Source organism: Opisthocomus hoazin, chromosome 17 (assembly GCF_030867145.1).
Source record: "Opisthocomus hoazin isolate bOpiHoa1 chromosome 17, bOpiHoa1.hap1, whole genome shotgun sequence".
In the NCBI taxonomy this organism is placed as follows: Eukaryota; Metazoa; Chordata; class Aves; order Opisthocomiformes; family Opisthocomidae; genus Opisthocomus; species Opisthocomus hoazin.
The window spans coordinates 3,197,687-3,211,659 of record NC_134430.1 but is presented as its reverse complement, the minus strand read 5'-3'; the positions used below and the strand labels follow the sequence as shown (position 1 = coordinate 3,211,659).

Here is a 13,973-nt window from a genome sequence, read left to right as displayed (position 1 = left end):
CCTTATCCGCATCGCCCGCTCCAGGTCCCGAACGCGAGAGAGGAGCAGGCCCGTGCTCAGCGACAGTCGGTTTCTGGGCGCTCTCAGACCTGACCTTGGTTTGGGCTCCTGGGCGAGCCAGCAACCCCAGCTGTCAGCAATATTAATTATTGCTCATCTCTGCTTCTCTGCAAAGTGAGTGCCCAGTGCATTAGCATCGTTACGGGTGGGGAAACTGAGGCGTATCAAGGGCAGTCAGGGCTTAAATGCTGGCGTCGTCTGACGCTCGCTGTCGGGATGCACAGCTGATTCTGGAGCAGGAAGGCGATCCTGTCCCTGGCTGTCCTCCAGCCCCGCTGACCTGGGGACGCAGCGACAGGGTTGCCTCACGCTGGGCATCCACGGCTGCGGGTCCCAGCCTTGCCCTGGGTGCGGGCTCAGGGCGACAAGCGCCGTTTCGCAGGGCAGAAGCTCGCTCAGAGAGAGCGGCACCTCCGAGGTGTCTCAGCCGTGGGTACAGCCTCGTGGTGCCCCATCCCACGGGGTTTGCATGGCTGCCCAAGCCGAGCCGCATTCCTGGCCGCGGCGGCAGGGCCGGGCAGAGACCCGCCGCGGGGCAATAGGCGTGAGGACACCGACAGCCGTGCCAGGGCGGCGAGGGCAGCGCCGAGTTTCAGTCGGGGCCAGAAGCAGATACAGGATCTGCCCTGTCCCTGCCTGGGGAAGGGTGAGGCCACGGGTTTGTGGGAAAATGTTGTTTTTCCCTCCCTTGGACTGCCCCTAGCAGTCGGCTCTGAATCGCGGGGGCCGGGGAAGTGGGGGGGAGAGTTAACAATTGTAGTGCCTCTGGCTTGGAGCGGAGCCACGGCAAACAATCCTCTCCTGGCCGCGCTCCAGATCTGACAAAACACGGAGGTGATAGCGTACTCGTACCTCCACGCTTTCATCCCAGATCACCTCCCGAAAGCCCTGCGTGGTTCTCGCGTCTGTGATGAATCTCTCTGCTTAGCCGCGGAACAAGACAGCCCGTCCGCAGCGCTGCAGCCAGGAATCCCGTCCAGCATCCCTGCGAGGCCTCTGCTTTTGAAATTACAGCTGTGGGTCTGGCAGCCAGTGGTGGGACCTGAGGTTAGGAGGTGATGTTGACTGAAGACGTGTGGACAGGGCATTCCAGGCATGCACGGGGTTAAATCAGAGGTGTCAGTTCACGGGGAGGTAACAGATAATGTCCTGCTCTTTGCTGCCTCTGGCTTTCCAAAAGCGTTGCCCTCCCTCCCACATTCCAGCTGCTGCAGCTTTTCACAGCTGGCCGCTCCCCAGGGACATTTCCCAGAGCTGAGCAGGAGGAAGAGGAGGGAACGGCCATGGTCCCAGCAAGGGAGGGGGGGTCGGTGGCTGGGCTGACCATCAGCCCCCCCAGGGAACCTTGGGCTGGAGCCCTTTGCCCCCAGGAGTGGGCTGGCGAAGGCAGATCCGGGAAATCCCAGGTCCCTGGCAGGGATCCACCCTCAGCCCTGGCCTGGAGAGTTTTTCCTGCTGCAGGGAAGGGACATCAATCTTCGCAGCTCACTTATTCCTTGGCCTCCAAAGCAGGGTAGCCAATTAACGCTGGGTGTGATGGATGGCTTAGCCCCGTCATCGTGACACCCATCCTCTGGAAGCAGCTCCCACCGCATTAGAGGCACTGCCAGCCGTAGCGGGGGACGGCTCTCGCCAGCCTCCAGAGTCCCAGGGGGTCTCACGAGGGTCCCAGGGGTGGGGACGGGCACAGCAGCGGTGCTTGCTGAGCCCCCAGAGACCATGCAGGAGGGGAAACAGGCCTGAACGCTGGGCTGGGGTTCCTAATTCAGGGCTTGGGGAGACATTTCCTCCAATAATTCCCAGTCTTGGCTGCGGCAAAGCCCGTAGCTCTCTGGGGAGGAGCAGCTTGGCCCTGGTCACCCACCATTTGTGGCTCCGCGCTCGGGGCCAGGCTCTGCCGCTGCAGGAAGCCGTACCATGGGAACAGCCAGCGCGGGTGCTCGGTGGGAGGCAAGCAGGCGGCAGAAGCCCCATTTCTGCACTTAGACCCCATCTCCCCTCGCCCGGCGCCACCCCTTGTCCGCAGCGGGGTCGGTCTCTCCCGCGAGACGTGGGTGATGCTTACCGAAGCCTGGCTTCCCTCGCACGCAGCTAAGCCCGTTTAATCCTCACCCGTCGTCCCCACTGAAGCGACCTGCGAGGGGTCTCGGCACCATCTCTGCTGCGGCTGCTCCGCGGGGCAGCTGATCCTGGGCCGGTTCGGACGCCCCTCGCAGCCCCCCAGGCCTCGCTGGGGGCGATTATCAACGGCTCTCCGGGAGCAGAGGCTGGAGAACGGATCCGATTACAGGAGAAGTGGGTTTCGGGGCCCCTGCTCTCTTCCATAATGAAGTGTAATCCTAGCAAAACATGTTGCCAATTACACTTCAATTGAACCCAGATAATGATGCTTAGACAAGGCCCAGAAAAGACGGAGTCTGGACAGTGAATTCCTTTCTAATGGAGAGGAAAAGTGTTCCTCCGTGGCAGGTCTGGGCTCGGCTTGGTTCAGGCTCCCTGTGATACGAGCAAGAGCCTGGAACAACCGATCTCTGGATCCCATTTAAGTGGCTTTATCAGTGGAAAGAGTATTAATCTCTCAAAAACACATGTTTATGGGAAGTTTAGTTTGGAGATGTATGCTTTTTTAACTGCAATCAGTTTGGAAAGGGAGGAGGAGTGGGTCTCAAAATTGCTAAAATAACACTTTTCTAATTCTCCTAGTTCAAAGTAACTTTTCGTTTTGAAATGTAAGCTAATAACAGCTCGGTTTCTTGACCAGCTTTTATAGTGAAAACTGAAACAAAACATCGAAATTATAGAAACAAAGTGCTATAACCTAAAGCAAATGTTTTATTCTCTTTTTATTTTTTTGGTTTACAAACACTTCTGAGGCGCCGGTTTTCCGCTCCAGCGCAGGATGGCTGGTTCAGGTCTCCGCCGTTTCAGTTTGGGAGAGAAGACGGCGTGGTTCACCCTCAAAAAATGGTCCCAGGGGCCCGTGCCTTGCTCAGCCCCGGTGCGCCGGGCTGGGGCAGGCGTGGGTGAAGGGCAGGCGGTAGCTGGCACTGGGCTGTTACGGGAGCTGCTGGCAAGGTGCGGGGGGATTGCCGGTGTCTCGGGGTCGGCGGGTGCAGCGTGGCTGAGCTGGCAGCGATGGCTGAGGCAGATAGGGAGCACCCGACCACGCGGCTGGGCTGGCCCGAGCGGCGACGGGCGGTTATCGCCGCCACGGTCTCTGCAAAAGGCTTCGGGAAACCCACGTGTCGCCAGATCTCAGCGCCGATTACTTTTTTTTTTTTCAAAAGAAACAGAATTATTTTTGCGCTGCGAAGCTCCACTGCAGCTCGCTCCCTCCTCCCCTCTCTTGCTCTCTCCCACACGCACACGTTTTTGCTGCCTTGGGGGATTTTAGCAGCGCAGGGCTCTGAAAAACAGACTCCTACCTCCTTCCCGCAAGCTCAGGGAAAGCGAGATGCTCTCTAGATGCTGGGCTGCAGGTCAAAGTTTCCAGCATTACGGAATGAGACAAGAAAACAGCAATTCATCCCAGTGTCATAAAACCTAAAGCTGGGCTTTGGCCGGTTTGTTTTACAGGGTAGGTCTCAAATGCCCCCGCAGTGCCGTGAGCTGGCACTTGCAGACTCTCCAAGGCTGTGGGAGCGTGGCAGGGGGCCCAGCTCCCTGCAGGACCACCGCAGCACGGTGCCGGGGTGCCGAACCCGCCCCAACGCCTCCGAGCTCGGTGCCGCCGCTGCCCTCCCGGCCCTCGGCCACTGATTGATCCCAGGCAAGGGCCCTTTGAGCGGCATCCTCAAACGGCACCGCGCTCCGGAGAAGCTGGTTTCCATCTGAATCATAAGGCTCCGAAAGTGCCTGCGCCGCGCGGAGCTGGGCAGACATGTGTGTGCGTGTGGGGCTGGATGTTGATTTTTCCCTGAAACAACTCAAGGCTTTATCAGTCCCATCTCTTTCCCACGGTTTTCTGTTGCCAGTGAGGTCACTGGTCCCTTTAAACTGGGGCTGAGGCCAATGTGCAGCGGGTGGAAGGGGGGCCGTGGGGAGAAGGGGGGCCGTGGGGAGAAGGGGAGGGGGGGGACATGAGACGGTTCACACAGACTGTTCCTTTTACAGGAAGACTTGGGATTTCGACCAGCGAGCGGGAGGAGGCGGAGGGGAGGGACGGAGCCGGGGGGGTGGGGGGGGGCCTGGGAACCTGGGAGCGCCGGCGCGGCCGCGTAATCCGTCACTCCCGGGAGATGTCTCATTAACCCATCAGCCGGGGCGGCTGGGACGTGCTGGGAGCCGAGCGCGGAGGGGCCGGGGGGGGAACGGCGGAGCGGGGGCAGGGCAGGAGCCCGGCGCGCAGCGGGGCCGGCTCCGGAGAGCGGTCACGCGTGGGGCAGCCTCGCCGAGCCCAGCGGCCGCTCCCCCGGCCGTGCTCTGCCAGGATGAAGCGGTTGTGCGAGGAGAGCTCGTCCGACACCGAGTCCGACGGCACCATCGACGTGGGCCGGGAGGAGGAGTACCGGTGAGGACACGCCGCCGGCCCCGGCTGCCCCACGGGGGACGGCTCCGGCCCACGGCCATGGGGGAAAGTCGGGGTTTGGCGGGGGGGGATGTCCCTGCTGCCGGGCTGCCCGGCATCCTGCGGGGAGCCCCGGGGTCCCCGGCACCGGGCACGGCGCTTGCTCGGGGCGGCGAGATCGGTGCTCGCCGGGCCCCGGGACGGGAGAGCCCCGGGATGGGAGAGCTCCGAGCCCCGGGACGGGAGAGCTCCGGGATGGGAGAGCTCCGGGATGGGAGAGCCCCGGGATGGGAGAGCCCCGGGCTCCGGGATGGGAGAGCCCCGGGCTCCGGGATGGGAGAGCTCCGAGCCCCGGGACGGGGGAGCTCCGGGATGGGAGAGCCCCGGGCTCCGGGAAGTGAGAGCTCCTGGATGGGAGAGCCACGGGCTCCAGGATGGGAGAGCTCCGAGCCCCGGGACGGGATTGCTCCGGGATGGGAGAGCCCCGGGCTCCGGGATGGGAGAGCTCCGAGCCCCGGGCTGGGAGAGCCCCGGATTTAACCCCTCCGGGCTGGGCGAGGGCGGGCGAGGGGCTCGCTCCGTGGGCTGGTGCCGGCGTCAGGGCTGACCCCGCAAGGAATCCCAGATCCTAACGGAAGGATTCAAGCTGGCTGCCTTCGAGAAAACCCCTCGTTACAGGCAGCGCGATCGCCTTCTCCTGCGCGGTGCGGAGAAGGGCGGCTCTGACCTCCCTTCGCGGGAGCCTGGGTGCTTGCAGGTCTCTGCACCCCGGCGTGGGGCCGTGCCCCCCCAGAGCAGAGGCACCCGTCAGCTGCCTGGGTGCCGCTGCGGTCCCGGCGATCCGACGGCTTCCAGGGAATGTGGTAGGAAAGAGGGGGTTTTGCATGAAAACCGCTTCTGCTCTGCTGATGCATCTGTGATGCACCGGCTGGGGCTTTGATCTTTGTTGAAGAGGGAGCCCGTGCAGCCTGGCCACCCAAGGGTGCCCCGTTTGAAGGGTGCATTTTAGGTATCGCAGTTCGCAGGCTCCATCCCATCGCTGCCGAGCGGCAGTTTCGGCTCCGGGGACTTTGCTGCTTGGTGAAGCCGTGAGGACGGGACCTCTGTGTGGTTCCCCAGCAATGTTCTCGCGCTTCGCACCGCGTTCCCTGGGCTGCAGCTCTGCTGGCAAGGGGCATCCCCCGCTGCCGCTCGCTGCCCGGGTTCCCACGCTGTGTCAGCCGTTCGCGGGCATGCCCAGGCTCTGGGCGCGCAGACGGAGCTGGGGATGGAGGAAGGGCTCTGTTATTTGTTCTTGTCCAAAAATCAGCTGCTTTTGAACTCTGGTTTTGGTAGCCAAGTGTCCCCCTCCCTCTGTGTCCAGCGAGGCCCCAGATGAATTCGTTCCCCTCGGCTGCTTGGTACCCTGAGCAGAGCAGTCGCCCTGCCGGTGCTAAGCTCGGGTTCTCCTGGGATGAAATTCATGAGTCTGCTGCTCACTGATATGGTCCCAGGCAGAGTTGGGCACCTCCAACCCATAATGTCCTGCACGAATTCAGCAACCCCGTGCGGAGTTCCAAAGTGCATCAATACTTTACCTGCCTTCCTGCTGCAGGTGAAATACATCCCAGCTCAGTGCAGCACAACGAGTCTATAGTAACCCAACGGAGGAAACAGAGGAATTGTCGTAGTATTTTATTTCAGTGAACAGTCACGATGAATTTTTTACTTCTCTCTGGTGCTGCTAATATGCTTGTCTGCTCAAGCCAGTCGCAGAACCGGGCAGCGCTGTGATCTGGTGGTATTTGTATGCCTTTATGTTGGTGCTCGTGTCATGCAAACACATGGCCAAAAGAGCTCTTCCTGCCCTGAGGAGTTCACACCCCGAGTAATGCGGTCCTGCATGGGACGCCGGCGGATGGGGCAAAATGAAACACTTCCAGGTGGGGAGCGAGGTGGAGAGATTAGGGCAGAGCGAGGCAGTCGGGCCGCCTGGCCGGGGTTCCCAGCCCATTACCCACCGGTGGGTGGTTTGGGCAAACCAGTTCCCCCGTAGAGCGGGGATGAGTCACTCCGGGCGTGAGGCTTGGTTCAGTGCGCGCAGCGCGTTTAGACTCTGGGGTCACTGCAGAGGTGCAAGACGCTGCTTGGATTTTGTCTTTTTTTTTCCATTTAGTTTGAATAAGCAGCCAAAGTTATGCTGTAAATTATAAAATCAAGCAAAGAGCAATGCAGAAATTTTAACCATCAGGTAATACAGTTACGGTGTCTTTTATGTGGTTCAAATCTGTCAAACATATTTAAAAAATGTATTTTGCAGTAAGCTAGGTCTTCATATCCACATCTGGAGCTGTAGCTCACAAAGAGCGACGCGTTCGGACAGCTGTGCAAAGAGAGTTTTACAATTCACTGTTGCAGACTCCTTGAGTGCGTGCTCCGCATTCCTGCGCTGCCAGGTGAATTCAGCACCTACTCCCTGCACCCCAGCGTCCGCGCAGAGCCCGTTCTCACATCACACGTGCTCATCGTATGTGCATTTATGTATACAGGCGACGCGTGTTCGTACTTGCACAGCCAGCCAGCACCTATGCCCAGAGAAAGCCCACCCAGCAGACATTCAAATAGGGTACCTGTATGGAGAGGAGCGGAGCAGGCAGTAGAAGAACGTGTTATTTTGTCTGATTGTGTAAAACCACTTCTGAAAGCACCTCACTTGGGCCTAACAAAATGTATTTTTAATGGGCTGAGTTTGGTCTAGTTTTTGGCTTGCTGTGCAGACAGCGCTGTCTCTGCAGAAACATCTTTATTAGACTGCTATTAAAGTGCTTCGTCAAACTGAAAAATATTTTGATTTGGTGGGGTGAACCCAAATGCCCTTTTCCAGATTTGTATGTCTTGCGCGGTCTCCGAGTCCCTCCGGAGCGCTGTGCTGGCCGGGGTTGCAGACGGCCGTCTCGCCTGCATGTTAACATCCCTGCGCCGAGTTTCGTAAGGCACAGAAAGAGCCCGGAGCCAGTCCCGCTTTCCAGAGGGAGAAACCCGGCTCGGGGAGGTGGAAGGTGGCCCAGCCGGCCTCTCCCCCGGAGCAGAAGGGTTTTGCTTCAAGGAGTTTCCCACGCCTGGTTATCCATCCTAATGGAGACTTCACCTCCATGGGGGCGTAAGGATTGAACTTTGCCTCCCCTAGAGCTGACCTTTGGTGTCTTTAGCCTCACCCATGCCCACCAGGCACAGGATGGTTTGTGGGGGCCTTCTCTTTAGCCTGTCCCCTTGTCCCTCGATCCAGAGCTGGTCCCCAGGGCTGTCGGCCATCAGGCAGGGGCCCTGCTCCATCACCTCCTGATGGGTGGTCCCCCTGCCCAGGTCTTGTCTGGTTCAGGGGTGTCCGTACATACAGAATATCACAGCCCACCCCCAAAATTGTGATTTGTGAAGCGAGTCTCCAGGAAGCCCTCAGAAACCACATCAACGCTGCTGTTAGCCTCACCCTGAGGAGCCCCCAGCCCTTCGCTGCCGCCCTGGGTGGGAGCTCCGATACGTGCTCACACTATCACAGCTCCGAGATGCAAAGCCCTGCAGACGGGGCAGGCTCAGACATGAGAGCCGGGAGGTTTGCAGATGGAGGAAACAAAAGGCCACGACTCCGAAGCTCAGATCGCTGCTTTTCCAGCCCCGTGGAGGTGCAAGCACGGGCTGGGATTGCAGGAGATGTGTGCCTGGCTGCAGATGGGCAGTTTGGTGCAGAAATCTGTCCCAGGCTGGTGGGAGACTCTCAGAGTGGAGAGAGTGGGATTCAAGTCTCTGCTTGGCTCCCCGTCCCCAATTCCTGAGCTCTGTGTTGTGGGTAAAAATGGGATGGAAACCATAGAAGACATTATTTGCAGGGGGAAACTGCAGATGGCAAACGTGTGTAAAGCATATGTGCGACAGAGGTTTCTCTCCAGCTAGCACAAGAAATGATTCTCTCTTCTTTCTTTCCAGCCATGTTTCCAGGTCTGTGTCTCCCACTACGACATCTCAGATACAAGCCAGGAAGAAGCGGAGAGGGGTGAGTCTCCTCTGCGTAGAGCAGGGTGGCTGTGCTGTGTCTCTCTCGGGGGACAGGCTGGTCCCAGCTGTGTGCCAGGGCTCCCCGTGACGTCCCCTGCGTGCGGCAGGGCACTGCTGGCACTCCTTACTGTGGAGTTCCCCGCTCCAGCTCCTGCAGAACTCTCCCCACAGCAAATTGGAGATATTTTGCAGAGGTTTGGCCTCAAATCTGGCAGAAAGGGGGTGGGGATGGGGTGCAGGAGAGCAATTTTACCTGGGGTTATCACACCAGTCAATATTTCTTTGCTCACTTTTTGCACACAAAACATTTACTTACACGGCCCTGTTCAAAGCGCCTCTCTCGACCTGCCTTAGCTGTTCTTGAGGGCTTTAAACCCATGAGCTGTGGCCGTAAATGACCATGGTTTGTTCTCTCCGCTTGGAAATCTCCTGCAGATCATTGAGAAGCGGCGCCGTGACCGTATCAACAGCAGCCTCTCCGAACTGCGGCGCCTGGTGCCCACCGCCTTCGAGAAGCAGGTGTGTGGGTGTCGTGATTTCCACACAGCCTCCCGTGCCGGCTGCGTTGCAGCAGTGCAAGGGTAGAGCCCTCAGAATGAGAAAGTCTGGAGCATTGCTATGTTTTTCTTATCATCATCACTTCAGGGAGTAAGTAGGTGGTGAAACTGGGTGGTAAAACAGTATTAGCAAATATTCAGGAGCCCTAGGGAGGACAAATTCAATCCAGAAAGCGTTTTGCAGATATGAAGATGCACAGAAATGGGGGTTTTCAATTTACATCGGGGGATCTCGGGAAGGAGCTCCGTTTTCTACTCACTTGATGTAAAAAACAGAGCCAATGCCCTGGATGGATGCCCTGCTACAATCTGAGCATTCCTGGGCTTCACAAAGCTTTTGGGAAGGAGGTCATTGAAAAACCCAGCTCCTGAGACGCAGAAAACCCTAGACCATAAAATGATGAATTGCTCTTTTTTTCCTCTTCGCAACACACAGGGATCTTCCAAGCTGGAGAAGGCAGAAATTCTACAAATGACAGTAGATCACTTAAAAATGCTTCATGCCACCGGAGGAGCAGGTAAGAACTGCTCTTGTAAATGTACAGGTGAGGTGAAGGTGAAAACCTGGAAGGAAAATTCCTCCTCAACCTCAGCAGCAAGCAGTATCTCAGTGCTGACGTGCCTTGCTGACACCAGCCAGCACCAAACGAATGCTGCCCTGCCTGCTTCCCAAGGGAAATCTTTTTCGAGGGAGGACAGATGGATGTTTCCTGCCTTCTTGTTTTTCTTATGTCTAACATATGGGTCAGCATCCCATGGTTACATTTGGAAGACTGGGGTGTGTGGGATAGCAGGTCCCACAGACCCAAAGGGACAGCACCACTGCTGTTGTCACGCACCCTGCTAGAAGCTGCCCAGCCAGGGTCGTGCTTAGTCCTGCTCAGAAATGGAGCCTGCTTCCAGAAAAACGATATTAAACTCTTTACCTCCTCCCTGGGATACATTTCCTGCAGAGGCTGAATTCTGCATGGAGACTCTGCAAATAAACAAGGCTTTTTTCCCTTTCTGTTCTTTTTTTTGTTTCTTAGTTGTTATAAGAAGAGAGAGGGAGCCCTGTGCGAAATTCAACAAAGGTCTTATTTGTACTGAGACCTCAGTACAGACCCTCTGTCCTGTTCCAGTTAACAGGATGGAGATCACAGCTCCAGTAAAGAAGCCTCTGGCTTGCTTACCACCCATTTTTGGCTTGCTGGGGACATTGCTGGCATCCAGGCTTTGGTTCAGAGCTGTAACTTGGTCTGGAACATTTGTTTAGATATTCAGTTTGACTGCACTGCAACAAAGGGCTGTATTGTCACGAGAGACCCCGTCAAGCAAAGTGGTCCAGCGCTTCACTGCGCTGTGACATTCTCTGCTTTATTGCTTGTCGGCTCTTGAAGCTGTAAGGAGGGAGCAGAAGCCTAAAAATCAGCCATCGGTTGCTTTTTGTCTTGTTGATTTTTGCAGCTTTGAGCTTTCTCACCTCAGTGGTCTTGGTTCTGCCACTGTCCTGTGTGTCCTTCAGCTGGACATCTGTTTAAAGGAAGTTTAAAGATTGGGACCCAGGCAAAGGAAAATGGTGCTGAGCTGTGCTTCGAGGAGACAGTGTCCCACTGTTCTGCAAGACCTGGGGAAGGTCCGTTTGCAAAGAGGGACCCGGTGCCCATCCAACCCGCAGTCATGTCTCCAGCAGTGATAACTGATAGAGTCCAACAGGAAAAATTTCTTCCTTCCTGAGCACAGTGAATGAAACCTCTTACTTGTCTCACATGCTGGAGCAAGAGGCTTCATGACCCTGGCAGGTTTACCCCGAGGAGATAACTATGGATGCTATTCTCATGCACACAAGCATCCAGTGCTTTCGGACACCCACTTGGCTATCTGCTTCAGTAATATCACAGGGCAGCAAAGTGCCTCAAGTGAAATACACAGTGCGTTAGAGAGGGTAGTGAAATCACAGCACATTCCTGAGCTCTGCATGGACTTACTGTCACCCGTGCCCTCTCCTTACAGGCTTCTTAGATGCTCGAGCTCTGGCCGTGGATTACAGGAGTATCGGCTTCCGTGAATGTCTCACTGAAGTTGTCAGGTACCTGGGCATCCTCGAGGGCCAAAACGCCGCCGACCCCATCCGGCTGCGGCTCCTCTCCCACCTGAATAATTACGTGGCAGAAATGGAGCCATCGCCTGTGGCCACTTCCCTCCTGCCCATCCAGACGTGGCCGTGGTCCTTCCTCCACAGCGCTGCTGGCCCCGTGCAAATCCCCAGGAGGGAGGCTGCTCCCGCTCCGGTTGTTTTGACTGCATCTTCCCTGGTTTACCCAAGCCCCGCTGTGAGGCCAGCCCCGCTTCGCCGTGTCCCCAGCGACATGCTGCCATCCCGCCGAAGCTTCCTGGCCAGCAGGATGGCCTCTTCCAGCCGGAGGGCCCGGGGTGCAGGCTCATCCACGGCCGTAGCAGCCGTGCCCAGGATGCCGTCGCCAGCAGGAGTGTTGAGAGAGGGCTCGTCCAAGAGCAGCCAAATCGCCACGTTCCTCTTCTCGCCAGCCTCCGCCGGCGTCCCCGTTCCACCAGCTTACACAGCACCTCCCGCCTTGGGCGCTGCCACGCAGGGACCCGGGATCAGGGTTGGGACATCCAGGATCTGCCGCTCCTGGGCAACCGAAATCGGGGCTTTCTGACCCTTCCCACCCCTTCGGAGACAGGAATTCTTCAGCACTCATTGCCCACAGGCCTAAGAACAAACTCAGCTGAAAAGGCATCTTTCTCGCTTTGCAGAATCCAAGGATCCATAAAGAAAATCCTCTTTACTCTTCCCTCCCTCCTCACACCGCCTTCCTTGCCTCAGGATCGCACGTCCTTTCCCTCGTGATGCCTGCAAACGTAAATCACATCCAATTCGATGCACTTGTCTGCACGTGGCTGTACTCCAGACCCTTCCGGCTACGAGGGAGGGGGCACACATGGATCCCAACCCTCCCCCTCCTCCAGCAAACCCCTCCGTGGAGCCCAGCATTGCTCGCCTATGGAAAACAGCCAGCCTTGAAACACCGCCTTATTTCCTCGGGGACTCGGAGCTGCCAGACGGAGACTTGCTCATGCTGATTCCCTGCGATGTGTCCCCCGGCTGCAGCACCTCATTTTGGTGTGGGACGGACGCAGCTCACCCCCCTCCCCAGCACTGCTGGCACCCAGCAAGGCAGGCTAGAGCCCCCCCAGCTCCCTTAGCGAACTGGCTGCCTGCTAATCCCCATGCTTTCCTCGCCGCATTACCAGCTTTTCCCACTTCTGTGCCCTTAAGGTGGAGTGAGGCAACAGAGCTCGATCCCACAGCCGAGCTGGACACTGAGGTGTCTGCGGGGCCTGTGCTGGGTCCCTGCGCAAACCCTGCGGGAGCAGCCGGCCAGGCTGCCGCGGCCCTTGCTCCGCACCGAGGTGTGAAGAGGCCGGACAGAGGATTTCAAAGGGACGTCTGTCACAGAGGGGAAGGCTCTGACGGCCAAAGTGAGAAGAAAAGGCCTTTCCCTCTGCCAGTCTCCCTGCTGGAGCCGTCTCTCCTCCATCCCCTGCTGAACAGCCGTGACTGCAAAGGGGGAGGATGGGTCAGACCAGCCGGCATTTGAAGTGCCTCCCTCGTTCTTTCTCAGTCCTGCATCCCCCACCGTCTCTTCCCACAATGTCTCTGTTTTCTTTCTTCAGCACCATGTCTTGGTCTCGCATTGCTCATCCCTCTCCCCGAGCCGGGACCAAAACCCAGTGAGGTTTCAGCGCAGACCTCGGCGAGCTCCGGGTCTGCACTTGTCCTGATTCCCGAGAGCTTTTTCTGCCTTGGCCTGCGTGTCCCTAGATAACTGACGCAGCAGATACGCCTCTGCTCCTCCAGCTGTCCTCCCTTCCTTTCTTCTTTGGGCAGAAAGGAACAGAAACCCGAAGCTCTTGAGCCATCCTGCTCCTGTACCATGTCCCTAGCTCCCATGGTGGCCGGGGCAGGGTCTCCCAGTGCTCCCTCTCGTCTGAACAGCCCCCGCTCCCTGCGTCTGTGCCTTGACTTGCTGGGATGCACATGCAGAATAGCCTGGACCCAGCTGCATGCCCACCCCAAGGAGTCTCGCCCACCTCCACAGCACTGTGACACAAAAAGAGAGAAAAGGGTGGAAAGGTCAGTGCAAAGGAAGGTAAAAAAGAGGGAGAAGGTCTCTCTTGAACAGAAGAGGCTCTCCCCTCGCCTCAGGTCAAGCGCGCAGCCGGTTACACTGTGTGGATGAGCTGGTGTTTGCGTTCCTGCACATTGTATCTGCCATGTGCATGTCTGTATCTGCTATTGTTCTGAAAGTGAGTCCCTCCCAGTTGTTTTGATGAAAGTCATCGCACTTAACACACAGAAATGCCTCCGCTACTTCTCCTCACCCTTGTCCCGAAGCGCCAGAATCAGCCAGGAACAACATATTTCCTCTTAATAAAGTCAGAGGAGGTCCTTGCGGGCCCCGGTTGTTCCTGCGGCTGGTCGGCACGCTAGAGCTCACAGCAAGTAGCCAGGCCTCACTTTACACTGTGCAGAGCTGTTAGATTCACAGGCTGTGACATCCAGCAAAGGTGTCAAATAAAGTCTTTCAAACCCCTGTCCTGGTTGTGAAATGTAGTGTTGATGTGACTCTATTCTGCTAATCCAGCCTGCTTCGATGACTGCTAGTTTGGCGGCAGGTGAGCTTTTGTTCCTGAAAAGCTTCAAAAAAGGTACGGTAACCTCCCTGCTGGTCGTTTTATAGCTGCTGCTCTTGGTAACTCTGGTGCCATGACGTTTACTTTGCACACCGCTGCGAGTCAAAATCAGCCAGATAGGC

General features: G+C 57.4%; 1 protein-coding gene across 1 annotated transcript; it reads left to right on the top strand.

Annotated features, from left to right (window-relative positions):
- Positions 1 to 4,363: 4,363 nt before the first annotated feature.
- On the top strand, positions 4,364 to 13,754 carry HEYL (hes related family bHLH transcription factor with YRPW motif like). The gene is made up of 5 exons (XM_075438148.1): positions 4,364 to 4,570; positions 8,528 to 8,594; positions 9,032 to 9,115; positions 9,590 to 9,671; positions 11,146 to 13,754. Exons 1-5 carry the CDS (start codon positions 4,491 to 4,493, stop codon positions 11,811 to 11,813), a joined length of 981 nt encoding a protein of 326 aa, XP_075294263.1. The 5' UTR covers positions 4,364 to 4,490; the 3' UTR covers positions 11,814 to 13,754.
- Positions 13,755 to 13,973: the final 219 nt, after the last annotated feature.

Coding starts and splice junctions, on each gene's coding strand:
- HEYL (XM_075438148.1), top strand. CDS start 4,491: ATGAAGCGGTTGTGCGAGGAGAGCTCGTCCGACACCGAGTCCGACGGC. Junction 4,571..8,527: donor GGCCGGGAGGAGGAGTACCG/GTGAGGACACGC, acceptor CTTTCTTTCCAG/CCATGTTTCCAGGTCTGTGT. Junction 9,672..11,145: donor TCATGCCACCGGAGGAGCAG/GTAAGAACTGCT, acceptor CTCTCCTTACAG/GCTTCTTAGATGCTCGAGCT.